Here is a 20,083-nt window from a genome sequence, read left to right on the forward strand (position 1 = left end):
CCAACTATGCAAAAAGATTAGAGAGTCAAACAATGGTTATAAATCACTATTAAGTGAAGTGTTCTTCCTGGTAACTTTTTTTTTTAATACTAAATGAAGATTTCAATAAACTGGAGAAAATTACAGGATGATATTGATTACAAATATTACAAATTTTAGTCCAAGAAAAAGAAGATATTACAATAAAAATAAAGAAAACTCAGTCTAGAAAAAAATAATTATCACTTTATATATAATTTCAAGGGAAAATAATAACTAATATATTCCATTCAACAAACCAAACAAATGGCATAATGTTCTCATCAACTGCCAGACTGATAAAATGCAAAGCGATTACTAAACCCAAAACCATCTTCTTTTGAAAAGATGAAAAGACTTCTATAAAATACAATGCATGTCCCTGACTCTCCTTTTAACTTCGAGATACATCACAACTCTTACCTAAATTCTAATCAGAATCTGGATCAGCATCCACAATATCTGGCAAAGACTCTGCTGATGAGTCATGATCTGATTCAGAACCAAATACTGTTTCTTTTAGAGCACTAGCTGTTGTATTTTTGCTTCCTACTGTGGAGGCAATTTCACTACCTCTATCTACCATGCCAGCCTCAACTGGTGCAGTTTCCTTATCTGTAGAAACTAATGCACCAGTGCCTGAAGCTACCCTTGTTAATTCCAGTTCAGGAATTTTAGGATCATCAAGGACTACAGAAACGGTGGCATCTTTAAGAGATGTGAAACCCTGAAGCTGCAATATGGGTTCTTGAACTTGCTGTGATTCGACAATTATTTCATCACCAAAGTTTCCCATCTCTACATCTGCATTAGCTACTGCTGGCTCGTCCTTACTTTGCCCAGGACTTTTTGTAGCCATTGAACCTGCTTGAACTCCCAAGTTTTCAGAAGGCATTTTGCTGTTTATATTTTTACCTGGGCCATCTGCTGGAGTGTCTGTTTCTTTGCAACTGCCTAGCCATCTCTCAAAAGTAACGTCATCTGAATCAGAAGATCTATGCCCTATTTCCTGTAATCCACCGTTAACTTCATGGGAAGATTTTTCAGAGGAAAAACCTGCCAGTGGCAGGGCCCGAGGATGTATAAGTACCTCCAACACCAAAAGTGCATAGGAACATAGTTCAGAAAGTTTTGTTCCAGTTTCTTGCCTTCCTGTAGAATTGAATTTTATATCAGTAAAGCAGAAGACTTCCGCATCATGTTAAATCCAAGTAAACTCAAAGTACAGGGTCACATCACCACAAGACCTTTTCAAAGAGCACATATAGCTGCCATCAAAAGAGCAACCAACAAGATACAGCCCATCCGAGGGGCAAAATATTGTGATGGTTCAATTCTGAACTGAAACTTGCATATTAAATACTTATCATCACATATTGATAGTAGTCATAAAAAAAAAAAAGGTTTACCTCTACGATAAAGCTCAAGACTCTGTGCTAAATGTGGAGGACGCACACAAGATGGTGACAGAAGAGACGCCAAGAGTGTACGCAATATTGCAAGCTGCAAATCTGCATGTGTGGAGGTCGACCCATTAGGCAAGAATGAGTTGCTTTCCTCGTTAGCCCATCCCCCTTTACAACAATCTGCTGCCATATTTATTAAAAGATTATCAACTTTTGACAGCTTGGAATCAGACCTCAAAGCACCACCCTATCAAAAGAATTGTATATATTTTAGTAGCGTCATGAAATCAACAATGGAGAAAAGGAGTCAAAAGCAAGTGTCTATACAAGGAATTTGAAATTAACTCCTTGAGAAGAATAGTATATGTGTATTATAAAAAAGTGAATTTTCCTTCTGCTAGAAATGAAGTGTGCAAGAAAGAAAGTCCAATGCAATCAGATAAAAAAGGCGGTTAATATCAGTAATTAAGTTGAGAAAAATATATTTACATCTCACTAGATAGAGAAAGTGAGCTTCATAACAATGCTTATGCTAGCAATTAAGATATTTGAAAATGTAATAAAACAGAGGGAAAAAAAAAAAAAAAAAAAGAGGAGAAACAGAAGACATTAATATGGAATATCAATTAGCTAAATCATCAAGAGAGAGCATCACACAAGGTAAATAAAAGAGCAATTTTAGACCTTTGTCCTAAATAGTTATCCGAAACACTTCAAAACATTTTTTGCAATGTTACATTACAGTTATCAAAAAGATATCTGCTCACGATATAGAAGTTTGCAACAGTTTGCACTATTCAGTATTTACAGGATCTAGCTTCATGAAACACCAACCCAAACCCGTGCAACATCAAAAAGATAAAATCAGAAAGGTCACTAAGAAGACATGACCACTTCTATTACCTATAACCTGTCCAAATTATCAAAAACCGTGTTTTTACCTCATCTGGACATCTAGCTAGTGAGCACAGGAATGCTAAATATAGCTTCAAATCAGTTGTTGATGCAGATTTTCAGTAGTGTGTTACACATTTATACCCAGATAGGAAGAAAAAATGCCACTGAATTGACTATTCTCATCATAGTATCTATTTTGAGAACACAACTTCAATTTACAAACAGCACTGAAATTTTTCTTTTTCTGTTCACACCTATAAAATCCATAAAATTACTAATCAATAATAAATAAATAAAATATTCTACATTTTTCAGCAGCTCGAAGTTTTTGTATCATACATTCATATGTTAAATAAAGTTCACAAATCTATCCTGAAACTTCGTTAGAGTTTTCTTGGCCAGTTAGCAACTTGCTCAAGCCCTTACACTTAGAGGCATGGTTTAAAAAATGGCAGTTGCATTACATAACAGCCATTATTTATAGGTTTTTTGGCCCTTCGTTACCATTTCCTCCTATATATAACAGCATTCTAATTGTAGGTTGTAATAGCTGTTAAGTAATGGTTACACTGGAACAAAATGCACGATTACATTGAAGATTTTCTTTTCTGTTCTTTTCATTTAAAAAAAAAAAAAAGGAAAGAAAAAAGAATCCTGCTTCCACTGAACATGAATGCAATAATCATACCACAGTTAGAAGAGCTTCTAATGCCTCAAGTGCTGCTATCTTCACAGCTATCATAGTTGTGGGGTGACTCTTGGATGCTTCTACATCCAAACTAATTGCATCATACTTTTGCTCCAGAGATCCACTTGCTCCACGCTTCCTTTTTCTACGGCAAGGCTGCAGCAATGCTTCAGAAGGGGCCATTGGGTTTGCACTAGAAGATGCATCATCACCATTAAGATTTAAGTCAAGAAGTGCATTGTTGACAACTTCCTGGGCCAGATATATTGCTATTCCTGATCAGGATATGACTAACATTAGAAACAGCACCAAAACAAATTTCCATGAGAGCAAGAAATAAAGGAACACAAAATTGAAGCTCTGTTGGAACACTAAAAAATGGAAAAGATGATTATATATATATATATATATATATATATATAGCTAGAGAGAGAGAGAGAGAGAGAGAGAACTGTATTAAAAAATATTTTTCACATATACTCCAAAAACTTCCACATACCAACACCCACGGATATCAGCAACATCTTTATGATCGAGTATATTTTTGTCCTTAATTCTGACAATTTACATCTCCTAAAATACTCTTTAACAAGTCGCACAACATAAGCAGCATGTGGCAATAGTTGACTGCAAAGGAAAATAACAAAATGGGGAATAAAATAAGCAACTAAATTTTCCAAGGAAATTGAGAAATGGAAAATAGGAAAAAAAATTTATTGAACAAAATAAGAATAGAGCAACATATTCAGTGTTCATGACTTCAAATGGATTAGGCAACAAGCTCCGGTTAATACAACACAAAAAAAAAAAAAAAAAAAAAAGAACCAACAGGCTTAGAAAATGGATTAGAAAAAAAAAAGTATCACAATTCACAAAGGCAACACTCGAGAAAGTATATCTTAAGAATATGAACCGGGCCTAACTCAATCTCAAAAGCTAATTCAAGGGAGAGAAGTGTCCAAGGCTTTATAAGGGTCACATTTACCCCTATCCCAATCCAATTTGGGATATTAACACACCCCCTCATGCCTAGGGCTGAATTCAACATCGATTGAGGAGGCTTTGATATATCTTAAGAAAATGAGGTAGACCTAACTCTCCCCCAAAAGTTAACTCAAGAGGAGAGGAATGCCCAAGACTTTACAAGGGGGCATAGTACTCTATCTCATACCAATGTGGGATATTAACAGACAGTATCATACTCTATACAAAACATGACAAGCATCTCATTGCCAAATATTTCATATTTAGGATGTTGACCTACAAGCCTCTTAAATATGAAAGAAATTGATTCATATGGAGAATCAGCACACAAAAATAGACTCATCAGCAACAAATACTTTCTATTGTTAAATATACAAGAAAAAGGAGGTTCATAAAACTGCACTGATTTATTACTTCAAGCAACTGTCATCATATCCTTCTAAGATCTAACTCCTGGATGGGGCTGATAACATTTACTTATAGTTTTCTTCCTTAAATGCTCATGGCACGTTTCAAAAGTCAATGAATTTTGGATAAGAAGTAACTTGAAATGAACAATCCTCATGATTTGCATATTTGGGGGGAAAATAAATGAAACCACATTTGCAGCACAAAAAATAGTTATCTGCCTATTTATTATGATAATTGGTTCTGAAGAAAGTTATCCAAGCTTTGTGCAAAATAAAGTTGTGGTGATATAAAACATTCTGGTTTGGATAACCAACAGTGATTGATTGTAGAAAGTAAATGACTGAGAAACAAATTTTCCTATTGTTTGCACAAGTTAGAGAACCAAAACCCACCACAAAAACGTTCGTACTTTCCTCCTCCTCCCCACTATCCCCCGGCCCCCCGGTTTCTCTCCCTTTTCTTTTAGGAAACTTTATTCAATTCTTTAATTTTATCAATCTGATCCTATACTTCATAACTGGTATCAACACTATCCAAGAGTAGGAATTATACCTTGTGTATCGAGGCCGCAATGAAATGGAATAATAAAATGACAGCAACATGAACTAAATATGTTACAATTACTAAGGTCCAATTGAAGCATTCTCTCTGATACTCTTTCTCTCTCTCTCTCTCTCTCTCTCTCTCTCTCTTTCTCTCTCACAAACTACAAAATACAGCTTCTTAAAGGGTCAGAAAACTTCTGGCGGACACCAGCCAAATATTTTAAATCCTACATAACTTGCTTAACCTTGTTAGCTTGCTAATTCAATGCTAGCTCAGCATAGATGCATGACTCACTGTATGATTCCTTCCCCTAGGCACAACTGCTACCAATTATCAAGTTCAGGACAAATTTGGTAAAATTAAAAAAATTGAATAAAATTGAAAATTTGAATTAAACTTCAGGATGGGGCTATTAGTCATTTAGCCCTATTTATTTCTATGTATGATATTTTAGTGATCTGCTTCTGCAAGTCCTACAACAGAATCAAGTCAACCTTAGCCCTTTTCTTCTAACTTCCCAAAGCCAGAAATCTTGAATTTCCCTAGAACCTTGCATACAAGCAACAGCATGCAGATTTTCGAAATCTGCCATTCATCAGAACTGCTCCGTAACAAAAGAATTGTAAATCAATTTACAATATAAAGCACATGCTTCAAAAACAATGATGCAACATTTAACATTTTACCTGCGTATTCCCTTTACAACTGAAGTAAGAAGGTCCAAAGTGTATGAATGCAGAACTGGAAGTTCAGTACAAATGAACTCTTGTTCCGATGCAATCACAAAGGGAGACATGGCATGTGGCAAGGAGCCATCAACCATCAACACTCTCTCAATTAGGGCCAAAAATGAGCGAACAGGTACCGTCACCTGTTAATGAAAGATATGAAATTTCTAAATACCAGAATCATCTAGATCAATACTTCCTCTCACATCTAAAAGGGCCAAAAAAAAAAAAATTAAACATTGGGTATATCAGCTTTCCTCTTTCAATTAAAATCTAGCAATCATACTACACTACCTGGACTGGATATGAAGTTGTAAGCATTGTACAACAACTATGCATCAATGCAGAGACACTTGATAGCTTAGATCTCTTTCTTGCCCTGTCTGATGTCTCTTCTAACAAATTCTGACCCCATAAAGAAGTTGGGGTAATCTCTCCAGGTGGAACCAATAATCTAACAGCTTCATCCCATTTAGTTTCTGCAAAAAATTTAGACAATTTGCTAGTTACCATCCTTAAGAGAAGCTCCATCATAACCAATATGGTACTAACAAATACCTTCTTCTAGACCATGGAAGATTTCAGTCAGGTAACCATTTACCAATAATAGAATCTTCCGCATCATTGAAAGCCAACTATCATCATCTCCTCTTGATTTAGGAAGTAATGCTAGACAATAGGCAAGCTTCTGAATATTGAAAATCAGGCAGAATATGAAATATAATTATGTTCATCTCAATTCTCAATGCATTAAGTTGCTTTCCTAATCATAACCCAGCAATGATTAAAGCATATAGAAAGAGATATGTTACCTTAAGCATATTAATACTGCATTTTCCTGACAAAATTTTTGATGCAATAACAGCTTCAACCTACACAAAGTGTTGACATCATTATATCACAATGCATTAGCCCACCAAATCTTATATTTTTGGAACTAGTGTCCGTTCAATAACAAAATAGCAATTAAATATTGAAGCCATATTGAAACCAAAGATATTTAAGGCTTTTTGTTCCTCATAAATACCACCAGAAAACTATTATTATATGATTTGTGGAATGGGAAGGACATGCCAAATGGAGGTTATCTTTGAATGCAACATATTGATGGTAGGTTTCCCATAGTACATGCTCAAAATTTACAAGATAACATCCACAAAATAAAGTGTGAATGAAACACCAGCAAAATGGTCCATGGATACAAAGTAGAAAGAATTTATGATTTCTGTTCTATCTTTTCTAATCAGAACCTTAGCTTACAGTTTAATATGATACATTATAACAAATAAGCATTATAAAGCCATATTTCCAGGTAACCATCAGAGTTCCTAGAATGTGCTTTCAAATTATCATATTTTCCGCATCAGGTCAAGTTCCATTTGGAGAGGTTAAGACATCAAAAATAAAAGGTGTAAAATCAACCTACAAAGTGGCTAAGCAATGAGGATTCATTACCCAACTAAGATTCCTCTTCATGTTCTTTATAAGATACTTGCAGAGACATATATGCATATAGTCCACAAATACATGTGCATGTGAGCACATATACATGTCTCTATGTTTATGTGCTTGTGCAAGCAGTCAAGCACATATTGCGTGTTGTGAATATGCCTAATGTAATATAGGTGAACAGATTAATTCATATTTGAGTCTACACGTGCTAAAATCTTCAGAATCAGAAACATGCAAATGTGATTATGTACAGAAGATAGATTTTGTTTGTGCAGAGGAAGGGGAAAAAAAACTAAACTGGAATATCACTATGTAGACAAATGGTAACATACACTGTCATAATGACGATGAAGAGAAGCTGGAAAGAAAGTTATAACAGTGCGTAACAGATGAAGTGCTCCTTCCTGCACGTGCCACAACAGTCCAATTATGAAACTTTAAGACAGAAAAAGATCATATAATAAATGAACAGAGAGCATCAAGGCCAAAAGCAGATAATATCTTCACTAACATTAAAGGAACATAATCTACAGACTAGGATGATAGAAAATAACCAGTATGCAAAACAGAATCCAGATAAGCTCATAAAAAGAGAAATTTGTTGCCAAGCTGCAGCAACTGTTCATGTGAGTTTGTGTACGATTCATATGTGGGTGTGTCCATGTGTGTATGTGTGAGTAAGTAAGTGAGTGAGTGTGTGTGTGCGTGCGCGCACGCGTGTGTGTGTGTGTGTGCGTGTGCGCGCGCATGTGTGTGTGTGTGTGTGTGTGAGAGAGAGAGAGAGAGAGAGAGAGAGAGAATAGGCATGACCAAATTATCATTACTTATGGGCCGATAACACCATTGTTTCAATATGATTGATGATATATTGAAGCAACTCACCATACTCATCACATAAATTTGTAGATATAAGCAAGAGGATTAACTGCAACAATTTGTCCACAGAATGCTATAAAAGTTTACATTTAATGTTAAAAATGCTTGGACCTACACAATAAAGCAATATCTTTAGCCAATTCTTACACAACTCAACCACAGCCTATTTTACTTTGCAACTGTATGCTTTTGCAGTGCAAAAAAATTATGCAACTCAGAGGTGGCCATAAACAACACTTATTACGCTATTCCACCCACAAATAAATACAATTTGTGACAGACTTTAAAAGGCTAAAGAAAAAAAAAATTGATAGAACAGATTTCCGTGATATTTTTCAAATACGACGAGACCAAAAGAAAATGACAACAAAAAAGATAACAGTCGTAATGATAAGATAAAAGTAAATTAAACGAATCACAAAGTCTACTTACCCACACATTCTCTGAACTATCCTCTTGCAACAGCCTCAGAACAGGTTGAATGAGTTTTCCAGCATGGGAAGTTCCATTCTTCTTGGCATTAGGAAATCCAGCTAACCTGTCTCAACAAAGTTATTAGCTTTACAAATTACTGAATTCACAACATACGTCATTTATTATGGAATACATAATATATGAATCAAGTTCAGACTTCATGCATGGTTAAGAATATTACCTTGTCATCAAATCAGATATTGAGGTACAAGAAGCCACCTTTACAAACTGAGAATCTGCTGGTGACTGTTTAAAACACAAGCAAACATGCAATGGTATTAGATAAAAAGGTCAAACACTAGGTTTTACAATAAAGGTGATTCCAGAGGTGAGAAATATTCCAGAAGCACTAACTTGCCTTGATAAAATTAAAATAAAGGAAGAGACTGCTAACGCATTTACTTTTGCTGTATCAACTTAACAATCTCAAAATCATGTTTTAATATTAACAACAATGATTATGTCACATGAATTACTGAACCAGAAACTCAGTCTCCCATCCATCCTATAAATTGTACAATGTACCTTCAGATTTGGCCATTTAGACAGCATTGGTAGAAATTGTACTTCTATATAGCTATCCCTAGAGAAGTATGGAATGCCACTCTCTTAGCAACTTCCTTAATGTAAGGACCACAAATTTGAGGACTTTTAAAAAATTGATTGAAAAACCAATGGACCAGTGTACACAGAAGCAGATACATATACTGTACTCTTGGATGGTATATAGTTTCTTTATATTTACCATTTTTATTTTGTGGAAACTCTTCTTACCACAGTTCTCACTCGAATAGCAATTTTGGCAGCTAAATAAAAAATATGAACTTCAACAGCACAAATAAACAAAAACTTGGCACTCCAAAATAAATTTAGAACAACAACCTAAAATCCTTCCAAAGACCCTAGTGATGTCACTCAAAACCTACAGAACAAAAATATGATACACAATAAATTTTGGTTTCCATACCTGAATGTGTAATAAAAGTTTGTCAAACCATACAGCATATGATGCCAGAAAGCGTTCAGAGCTGCATTCTTGAGAAGTCACCCCCAGCAAACAGATTGCTGCCCAACATTTATCTGGCTATAAAAGATCAAATAAGCCCCATTGAATCTCATAATAGTATGACTCAAATATTAAAAAAAAAAAAATCCTTGCCCTTCGCATATCAACATCTAATAATGCCTCCACTACCAACTGAAATCAGAAGTTGGATAGGTACCATGGTAGAGCTCGAGACCAGAAATAATAATCGATTGAGCCAATCATCAACGGCAGACTTCCAGCGTTCAATTAGCTTATCATCCATGGAACCGGTGATGGATTCAGCTAAAAGCTTGAAAGTTTGAATAGTGGAGACAACCCTTGACAGCTTCAATGGTGTGCCTAGTGGCTTCTTCTCGTCTGGGACATCTTCCTTCAATAATGCACGGAGCATACGAGGCTTCAGAGCAACATCATACATATCCTTCAAGTTCTCCAAGGCGGCCATTGTATTGTAGCAGGGAGTAAAAAAACCTCCGAACAAGAGAGGGCAGTGTTTGATAAGGGTTTCTATAGCTTGACATATATGATAATAATAAATAAATAAATAAATAAAGGGCATGGCTATAGAAAGCCCGTGCGCAAATGCAGAGGGCACTTTCAGCCGTTAGATGGCCATCCCTTAAATATGAGAGATGTTTATAGTTTAGCAGTAATTGTAAAAATCGGACGCAATTACGAAAATCAAATAAAACAATATTCTTATAAATATTTTATTAGTTATTTTTATTAAAAATTAAAATAAAAACAAAATTTTTTATGGATATTTATAATTATTTAATTTAATTTATGAGAATATGTTAAAAATTATTTTTTTTATCTCTTTTATAAAATTAATAAGAAGTAAATATGAAAAATTAGCAAATACAATAATAATTGTAAAAGTCTGAAATTTTTATAGAGTGATTTAATATAGAAACCATTATAATGCCAATATCTTTTAAAAATAATTTTAAAAGTTTCCATAATAATGAAGGACATTGTAATTAATTTTGAAAATAAAAATAATAGTGAAATTGTAAAAAAATTTTGAATATTAATATTGTCAAAAAAATGACAGAAAATAAATATTAAAGAAGAATAATTTTTGAAAATTTATTTTTTATAATATTTATTAAGTAATTAAAACTGTTGAACAACAAAATTTTATTATAAAATATTTATTCTTCTTTAAAGTTGATTTTTTAATTATAAACAAATAATATATGAAAATACTATAATTTTGCAATATTTTCATCTATTACAAAAAAAATTAATTACAAAAATAATTAAATCTCTGCAAAAATATAATATATGAAATAATGAAAATATTATTAATAAACTTTAATAAAATAATTGTAGAAGCACTGTTTTATTAGATTTTTTTAATTATTTTTCAGATTTTTTTACTTTTTAAAATTATTGTTAAACAATAAATAATTGCTTTTATCTCTGGAAGTGTTCATCCACGGTTGAAAGTCTCGTCCGCACCTGTGCGCGGGCTTTCCACAGTGATACCCTAAAAAAACCAAAATACCAAAACTACCCTTGATAGCATTTATAGTTAATGGAATGCACAATATTTAATGAAATTCCAAAATTTAATATTTAATAATTTTTAAGGTAAATTATTATTCAGTTTATATTTTAATAAAATTAATTATTTAATCTGTATTTTAAAAAATATATTATTTAATTTATATAATTTACTTTCGTTAAACTATTTAATCCATCCATCAAATTTTTCATTAGTTAATATTAGTAAACTACTATTTAGTCATCATATTCTAAGAAAACTAATTAATTAATTTTGTATTTTTTAAAAATTACTATTTATTCTCTTTAATTTAATAAAATTAATTAATTGATCTCTATATTTTAAAAAATATAATATTTTAAAAAATATATTCTTAGATAAAAATAAAAATCACTGTGTGAAGACTAAATCTATTTATATATTTTTTTTAAAATGTTCAAGTATTTTCATTTGATTTCTTAAATATATCATTTTTGTGATTTTTTTTGTCACACCACCTACTCAATCAATAATAAGCTGAGTCGGAAATACAACAAACTGTGTTGAAATGCATAATATTTTATTTAAAATATTTTTAAACAATAGAACAAATCATGTTTAACATCATTTTAAATCCGTCCATAATAAAAATAAATCATTAAAAAGATAAAGTTTGCAATAATCATTATAAATTACAGAAAAGATAAAAAGTTTGATACAAAATGATTTACTTGATTACATCAACTATTTTTAATGTACATGCTAACATTTTACAACTTTTCCAAGGTTCAATGGAAAAGAAAATTACAAAATGTCTGATGTGCTTCGCAGCTGATGCAAACTATTGTGGCCCCTCTACTGGCGGCTGCTCTCTGCTACCTGTGCGTAGGAAAATCCAACGCGCTAAACTTATGCTTAATGGTGCTAAACTCATCTATAAAAGAAAAATATACAAGCATGAAACTAATATGCAGATTGAAACAACAATTTCTATAATTTTAACAGCCATACATATTCATGAACAAGATGCAAAGAGATAAAGAAACATATCATATGACAAATATTAATCAATTTACATCATTTTACTTATGTCGCAGCCCCTATAAACTGTGACACCCCTTACTCGTCTATAGTGTAGTCGAGCAAAGCATATCACACTAGGTGTCGAAGCGCCAACTTATCTTATTTCACTTCTAATTATCACATTTAATTCATTTAATTTAGGGTCAATTTATTAACTAGAGAAACTAATGGAGTTACCCCTAAATTTATTCATATTTGACGTTTCTTCACCTGTTAAAAGTCTCAATAATATAATTACAATAATATAAATTCTTCTTCACATTTAATTCTAGTACTTCATTTCAATGTTGTAAACTCACAATTTTCATTCATACATAAATAAATAAACTAATATTCATTCATAAATAAAATACTCAATTTCAATTAATTTACATAATTAATAATAATTACATGGGTTTATGATTTACAATACAAAATGAATATTACAATACACAAAAAAAAAAATCTAACATGGCCTAAAGAGCCCTACCAAAATACATTGCACGGAGGAGGTGACACAATCTGACACTGATGCAGATAAAAAATCTCTACTCCCATTTGATGGTCTACGTGGCAAAAAGCGACGTACTAAGCATACAGCTTAGTGGTGCCAATATAATATAAAAATAAACTAACTAATTCAATATGTAAAAATTATGCTATTGACTGGACTGGATAAATGGGTAAACTGACACCGGGTATCAAGTACCTCAGGCCATCACATGATCGGTCACATAGTGTCTGTCAGGTGTGCAATAAAACTGTAACACCCCTAAGTTCGGTAGTGCGTTCTGCCGTTCCGGTGACCAGTGCTGTCCGGACAGCTATGATGCCTAGAACCACACTTTAATATGAGTGAGGAGACATAAAATAATGAAATACAGGAAAAGAAAATACAAGAAAAACAAAGAAAAAATAATAGCAAAGAAATGTAACCAAGTTAAGCGAGCCGGAAACCCTAGCGATGGGTGACCGCACCGGGAAGTCATGGCGTGGACCGTTGACTAGCCCTGGACTGCGGGAAACCCTAGAAAATATTTTTGGACTTAAAGAGACATCAATTGAAGTATAAATATCATTAGAAAAATCAAAGAAAAAAATTTAATAATTAGTACAAAGAAAAGTGAGAAATCGAAAAACAGACAAAACCCGGTGTTACCGAAAAATCGGGAATGCAACCCGACCAGGGGCATTATGGTCATTTGACATCCCGAAGTGTCTTTTGATCTAAATGTCCATTAAAAATAAATAATATTACACTTAGAAAATAAAATGAAAAATTAATTTGGTGGTACCTAAAGTAAATAGCTAAAATCATGGGTTAATGTGGGATAAATGAATAATTAACATATAATATGATTTAAATGGTGTGAGTGGGGCACTATGGGATTAATATATACTAAGTGGGGCAGGTGTAAGTCCATAATACCATCAGAAAGTTCATCTTCTCCATTTCCATTAAACATGCCGAAATGAAGGATGGGAAAATCCTCCATTGCCATTTTGTGTAAACCTTCCTTCACTCCTCCATTTCAACTCCAATCACTTAAGTAGCTTCATGAAAAATTGTCTACACATCACAAGGAAAGGTTTGATACTAAAATCAAGAAGTTTGGTGAAGGTTTAGCAAGTTCCAACCATAAGGTAAGTTAGCGTTTTTGAAGATAGCTTTGTTAAACTTTGTGTTCATGTTATGGGTGTTAGTTTTGTGAAGGAAATTTTTAAGTTTGAAGAGTTATTGAGATATCCATTTTTGGGCAGCCATGTAATCATGTATTGATGGAGTATTTGTACATATATTTGATGAGAATTATGTTGGTTATGATGATTTAATAACCTAGTGAATTACTTCATATGTATATGGTGAATTTTGCACTTGGAATGGGATTTAATGAATTGTAGGACACTTTGGTGTTGAAGGACAATTTCGGCAGCCTTGATACTCTTGGATAAGTGTATGTGTTCATGAAGATATGGGCAGAATTGTGGCATTAAGGATTGATGGATATGTGTATGAAATTATTGTGTAAAGTGTATGTAAAAACTAGTAATGTTTATGTGTATATGTAATGGTATTTGAACTTTGGGAATTAGAGTTATATTTGGTGTATTAAGGATAATTGTAATATGCCCAAAGTGATGTTAATGTAAAGTGGAATATGGTTTTGGTAATGAACCAAAACAGAAATGGTAAGGGGAAGTGCACATATAGTAATGAAGTGTGTAATTGATGTATGTTAAGTAAGGTAGTTAAGGGCAGTGTACATTTTAGCCAATAAGTTTAAATGTGTAACCTCAATTGGTATGAGACCAATTGGAGGTGAAACTAGGCACAAAATGTGCCAACTTTCATTGAGAAAACATACCAAAATTCTGCTTGCAAGGTGACCTAAGAAAATGACCAATTCGGATTAAGTGCAATTAGGACCTGAAAAATGACCAATTGGGCAGCAGTGAGTGTTTAGGCCATAACTCACTCAAAACAGGTCCAATTGACCTGAAATTTTAACCATGAATAGCTAAGACCCATACCTACAAGTCTTATGAAGACATCAAAGACCAGAAATGACCATAAGCAAGTCAAAAAGCTTGCACAAGTTCGGGTCCAAAAACTGGCCGAACCAAAGTTGACCAAATTGACCTAAAATTGACCTAATTTGATACCGTTTGACCAGCAATAGTATAATGACCATAACTCGGTCTACTTAACTCGGAATGACCTAAAATTTTGCACCGCGGTCCATAAGACATAGATCTACAAGTTTGTAGTTTTGACCGAAACCCGAAAACTGAGGGAACTAGGCCGTCCGGCTAGGTCAAACCAGTATCCCGGAATCCGACAAATTGCAATAAAATGCAAGGAAACGCAGAATACATAGAAATGAAATTGGTAGCGTGTACCAAACCTAAAACCCTATCGAGTGTGACATATTAATGACACTAAAACCTAATTTACCTAGAACGCATCGAGGGTCGGTATATTAGGTGATTAAGCAAATAATAGCTTTCAGTGAATTACTTATCGAACATTATCGTTAGAGACAATTTAAATTAGTACTGAAACACTTCAAATTGTGTTTCTCAGTTAGCAAGGACTCAGGAAAAGGGAAGGAAACACTGAGTCCAAACCAGGAGACAAGTATCAGAGGTTTGTGCACAACTAGTTTTTAACTGATTTTGTTTTGAATATTTCATATGATTAAATGACATATTTTTCTTATGTATTGTGTTTAACAAGCATTGGATTTAATTCAATGATTATTGAAAGTTGTTATAGTATGTACGAATTTAGCTTTGTAAAATAGTATTTCGACAAGTATTAAGCATTGTTATGGATTGAATAAATTATGTTTTGGAAAATTGTGATAGAACATGTTTTGAATTGTGATAGTAATTTTCATGGAAAAATGCAAATTTATGATTTGAATTGTGATGAGCATAAAAATTATTGGATATTGGAATTAAATTTGAATCGAATTATATTGTGATTTATGCTCACTAAAATGATTGTGATATTGTTTTATATCTCACTATAGATGCTTGACTAGGTTATTACCCGTCTCTCTCATTTGTTGAGAAGACGATGGAGTTAGTTGTGTTTTGATTACCATGGTACGTGCACAGGCTTAGATTTTCCTCTGATTTAAGGTTAGATCTAAGTTTGGCCCTTGCGGAAGATTCATTATTGTGATGGTACTGTGCACGATGATTCGACCTCCCCGACCATAGGGAGTTAGAATCTGATTCGACCTCCCCGACCATAGGGAGTTAGAATCACATCGAATATGGCCTTTTCGGATTAGTCTTGCATAGTTAGTGAGATAAAGATTGATTTTTGAGATACATAATGATTTTTGAGATATAGAATGGCTTTTGAATGGTAAAGAATTGTGATTTCAATCATGGTTTATGTATAATTGATTTTGTTGGAATTACTTAAATGGTTAGTCAGGATTTAATAAATTGAATTTTGTGATCAAAGTCATTTATACAAATGATTTACATTATTGGCAATGAATATTTTGAGTTTTGGAATTTGATGAGTATTCAGATTTCCAAATTATTTACTGTAAATTTTGTCAATGTATATTGTACTATGTTTTAAATTATAGTTGTGCACCACTGAGTTTACCACTCAGCGATAGCTTTGTATCTTTGTCGCAGTAAGAAGAGCATAGAGCAGTGATTAAGTTTCTTTGAAGACATATTCAGATCAGCTCCAGGTATATCATAGGTATACCCATGTACATAGGTTTTGATGTATGCATGTAATAATATGTATGTAAATTATTTGAGCAGTTGTAAATTAAAATTGTACATTGAAGTTGTAAAGTAAATTATGAGTTATTTTGACTTGTAAAATTTGTATTATATTTCTTTTATCTCATCCTTTGAAAATACTGAAAAATTGTTGTGGATTGAGTTGAGAAAAATATTGTGTTGAATTTTGTTGGAGTTGATACTTGGAAAAATATTGAAGTGCTTTTTATAGGTTTTCTGAAGAACTGTTTTATCCAAAATACAGATGGCACTCTGCCAAAATTTTTACAGAAATTCCAAATAAGTCAAATGTGTTAGTTCTATCACTTCAGTTCTCAAAAGTTTTTAACACCTGTAAATAGTGCTCACCACTTTGAAAGAAGTAAGAAAAGTTTTTAAAATCCCTTGTAGTGTATTTAGTGGATTATCAGTAGACGGAGTTGATAATTCATTAGGTATACTACGGGATCATGTCATGCCTTACAGAGGGGTAGGGTGTGACATGTTTAAGTGGTATCAGAGCAATGGTTTTAAAGTGAATTTCGAACTGTGAATTTGAAATCTTTTTGTCAGGTAACTACAACTGCTCAAATGTTTGATACATATAGTACATTTACATCATAAATGTGAACTAATGGAGAGGAATCTCCTTGTGTTGGTTGTACAGGAATAGAAAATTCTGTGAAAAAAAAATGGAAGAGAAGAATGAGACAATAGAACAGTCTGTGATGGCAGAAGAACAAGTTGAGGCCCCAGCTCCACAAAATGTCGAAGGCTGACTGTGCAGCTTTCTGGTACAAATTACTGCACAAATGGCCCAGCAAATGGCCACTTTCTTTCAACAAATGGCTAATAATCTGTCAGCCCAAGCCCAAGTACAGACCCAACCCCCACAAGGGCAGTGTGAAATAGAGAAGAGGGAGAAACTTATGGGTCAGAGCTCGAACAGTAATTTGAGAAAGAGAAAAGAATTTGAGGAACCCTGAGCTCAGGGATACGATAGAGGTGGATCATTAAGACAGAGACCACCAAGGTCCAGTCGTCGAACAACTAGAAGTTCCTACCCTTCCCGCCAATGTGAAACTTGTGGAAAATATCATGGTGGGATATGCTATAAGACCTCTGGAGCCTGCTACAATTGTGGAAAACTTGGACACTTTGCTAAAAATTATACTAAGCCACCTCGATCTGCTCTCCGGATTTCACAAACCGTCAGTCAGAGTCAAGATAGAAATAGAGTTGATACTCCTCACCACTATAACACAGTGAATCAACCCGAATATGGTAGCACACCAGTCAGAGCGTCCACTATGCACCAAGGAGAAAGAGCAGAAACTTCAGATGTAGCTGCTGGTAAGTTCTTAATTTTTAAAAGAAACAATTAGTTATTAATTGATCCCAGCACTACTTAGTTGTGTGTTAATGTCAGAACTATATGTTCTGTTGTTATTCCTTTACAGGGGAATAAATTTTGATGCATTAGTGACTAGTCTTTTAGGATCAAAACTACAATAACAAGTATGATTGACATTAATTTTGGAAGAATTGTTAGCTAAAAGTATTTTTTTAACATACCATAAATTATAAAGCTAATTGGCGAGCCTACTTAATGTAAGGCAAGAGGACTTAAAAGTAAGTTACAGTAATAGAATTGCTCTAGATGAGGGCAAAGATATTACTGTTAATAGTTATTAACGGATATTGTAATCAGAATCGATTTAGGATATTAGTGGATTCAAGAAAGATAAGATGTTAGAAAACCTAGCCCATGAGGTTATAACGTAGTGACTATATAATGTTCTCAATATTTGTATTGTAAGTTACAGATTACAGTACCGACACGGGATTATTGTGTAGAGCTACGTGCTTCCTTGTGGTATATAAAAAAAAATTTAAGAATAATTGTAAGTAATCTATAAATTGATACAGTTGCACCCAAATAGAGTACTATTACTGGAAATAAATGTGAAAATTTTAGTTAGAAATTTAAGACTTCAGAACTAGCCTATCCAACGACTACTCTTGTAAGGTAGCTGGAGTCAGTGACTCAGTTATATTAATGTGAATTACCTATACCACAGTAATTGCTATAAGCTTAGAGATATCAGTACGACATAGGCTACAATATCACAAAATGGCACTAAAGTCATGAATCACAAAATGGCATAAAGCCATAAGCAGTACTACAATCGGAACCTATTGGCATGCCAACCTATCCAAACCTATCATACTAGGTATACTGGGGCATATTAACAAAGTTAAGTTTTGGTTCTTTGGATTTGATATTATAGTGGTTACTATTTACATTACTATTCATGCAAAAATATTGACTTTTTCATAATTAATAGGTATACAAGTTCTAATTACACTATAATACCACATTTTGGATTTTACCTTTGTTAGCATTGATTACCAATTTCAATTCAAGGCTCATTAGAAGTTATTTCAAATTTTTAGATTTCATTACTTATGTTTACTATTCTATTAGACCAATCTACAGTGGAAATTTGACTAAACTTGAGCTACAAAACTCCAAATGGAGTTATTCAAAAAAAGATATGTAACTAGACACAATAAGGAACAACTTTGATGAAGAACATTTGGCCAAATTCTCACTGTAGAATGGCCTAATGGAACAGTGAACTCTAGCACCCAAAAACTGAAATTTTGAATTATTCTCCAATGGTTATAAGTATTGATTGGCAACTAATGCCAACACTTTTGGGAGCCAAAATGTGATAAATCTATGTGATTAAAACTCATGTAACTATTATATATGAAAAAGTCAATATTTTGACTTAAATGACTAAATGAATAGTAACCTTGCATGCTAAGTACAAATATTCAAGAAATGACTTTGTGATATGCCCTAGTAGGCCTAATGTGATTGGTTTGGATAAGTTGGCAAGCCAATAGGGTTCTGATAGCAGTACTGCGTATGATGTATGGCTCCATGCCATTCTGTGATATTATAGCCTATGGCTATATTGATTATGATGTTATACTTGGCTTTATGCCTTATTGCTTTTATGGCTTATTAGCCATTCTGTCTGCACACCGGGAGACACATTGTGACTGATGGTGTGACGGCCCGAAGTACCTGGTACCTAGTGCTAGTTTACCCATTTATCTAGTCCGGTAAATTTGTATAGGTTACTTAGGCATGGAAAAGTATAAATGTAATTGAATTGATTATTAAATAAAGTAAGGAAATTAAATATCAAGATAAAGAATAAGAGTGATTACAATAAAAAGAAGCTCAAAATCATCAAGAAAACGATTAATAAAATGCTAGAAGGAGTTAATATCATAAAATGTAATTAGCCTTTGACTAAACAATAAGTTAATAATTATTCATTTCTTATAAATACAATAACTAGGAAATTTTTACTTTTATTTGCATACTATATTTTCTTGTATTATTGGCACCACTAAGCTTTATGCTTAGCACGTCGCTTTTGCAACGCGTAGGTACTGAAGATTTGAACAGAGAACCTAGTAGACCACAGACTGGGTGAGGCCGTTCACAGTTCTGCATAATGTCCGTGTCACCTCACAGGCTATAGTGCATTGGTAGGACACTAGGTCCCATTTTGGTATTTTATACAGTTTGTACTATTTGTAATCAAACTTTTGTTTTCTCATGTATAAATTGAAACTTATGTAATATAATTTGGTATGAATGTTATTATTTGTAAATTTGTGTTTATAAATGAAATGTACATGATTATGATGTTAAAT

At 33.2% G+C, this 20,083-nt stretch overlaps 1 protein-coding gene across 2 annotated transcripts; it reads right to left on the reverse strand.

The window, feature by feature from the left end:
* Positions 1–205: 205 nt before the first annotated feature.
* Positions 206–10,053, reverse strand: LOC110663860 (uncharacterized). Of its 2 annotated transcripts, none has more exons than XM_021823311.2 (13): positions 9,704–10,053; positions 9,448–9,564; positions 8,662–8,726; positions 8,439–8,544; positions 7,463–7,534; positions 6,491–6,550; positions 6,237–6,366; positions 5,973–6,157; positions 5,637–5,821; positions 3,509–3,636; positions 3,010–3,284; positions 1,428–1,671; positions 206–1,170 (listed from the first exon to the last, which is right to left on the reverse strand). In XM_021823311.2, exons 1-13 carry the CDS (start codon positions 9,971–9,973, stop codon positions 449–451), a joined length of 2,559 nt encoding a protein of 852 aa, XP_021679003.1. In that variant the 5' UTR covers positions 9,974–10,053; the 3' UTR covers positions 206–448. The 2 variants fall into 2 exon arrangements, with proteins under 2 accessions (XP_021679003.1, XP_021679004.1); XM_021823312.2 differs by having other exon boundaries at positions 9,448–9,560; positions 9,704–10,052.
* Between the last annotated feature and the right edge of the window lie 10,030 nt (positions 10,054–20,083).

Source organism: Hevea brasiliensis, chromosome 8, assembly GCF_030052815.1.
Source record: "Hevea brasiliensis isolate MT/VB/25A 57/8 chromosome 8, ASM3005281v1, whole genome shotgun sequence".
Classification (NCBI taxonomy): domain Eukaryota; kingdom Viridiplantae; phylum Streptophyta; class Magnoliopsida; order Malpighiales; family Euphorbiaceae; genus Hevea; species Hevea brasiliensis.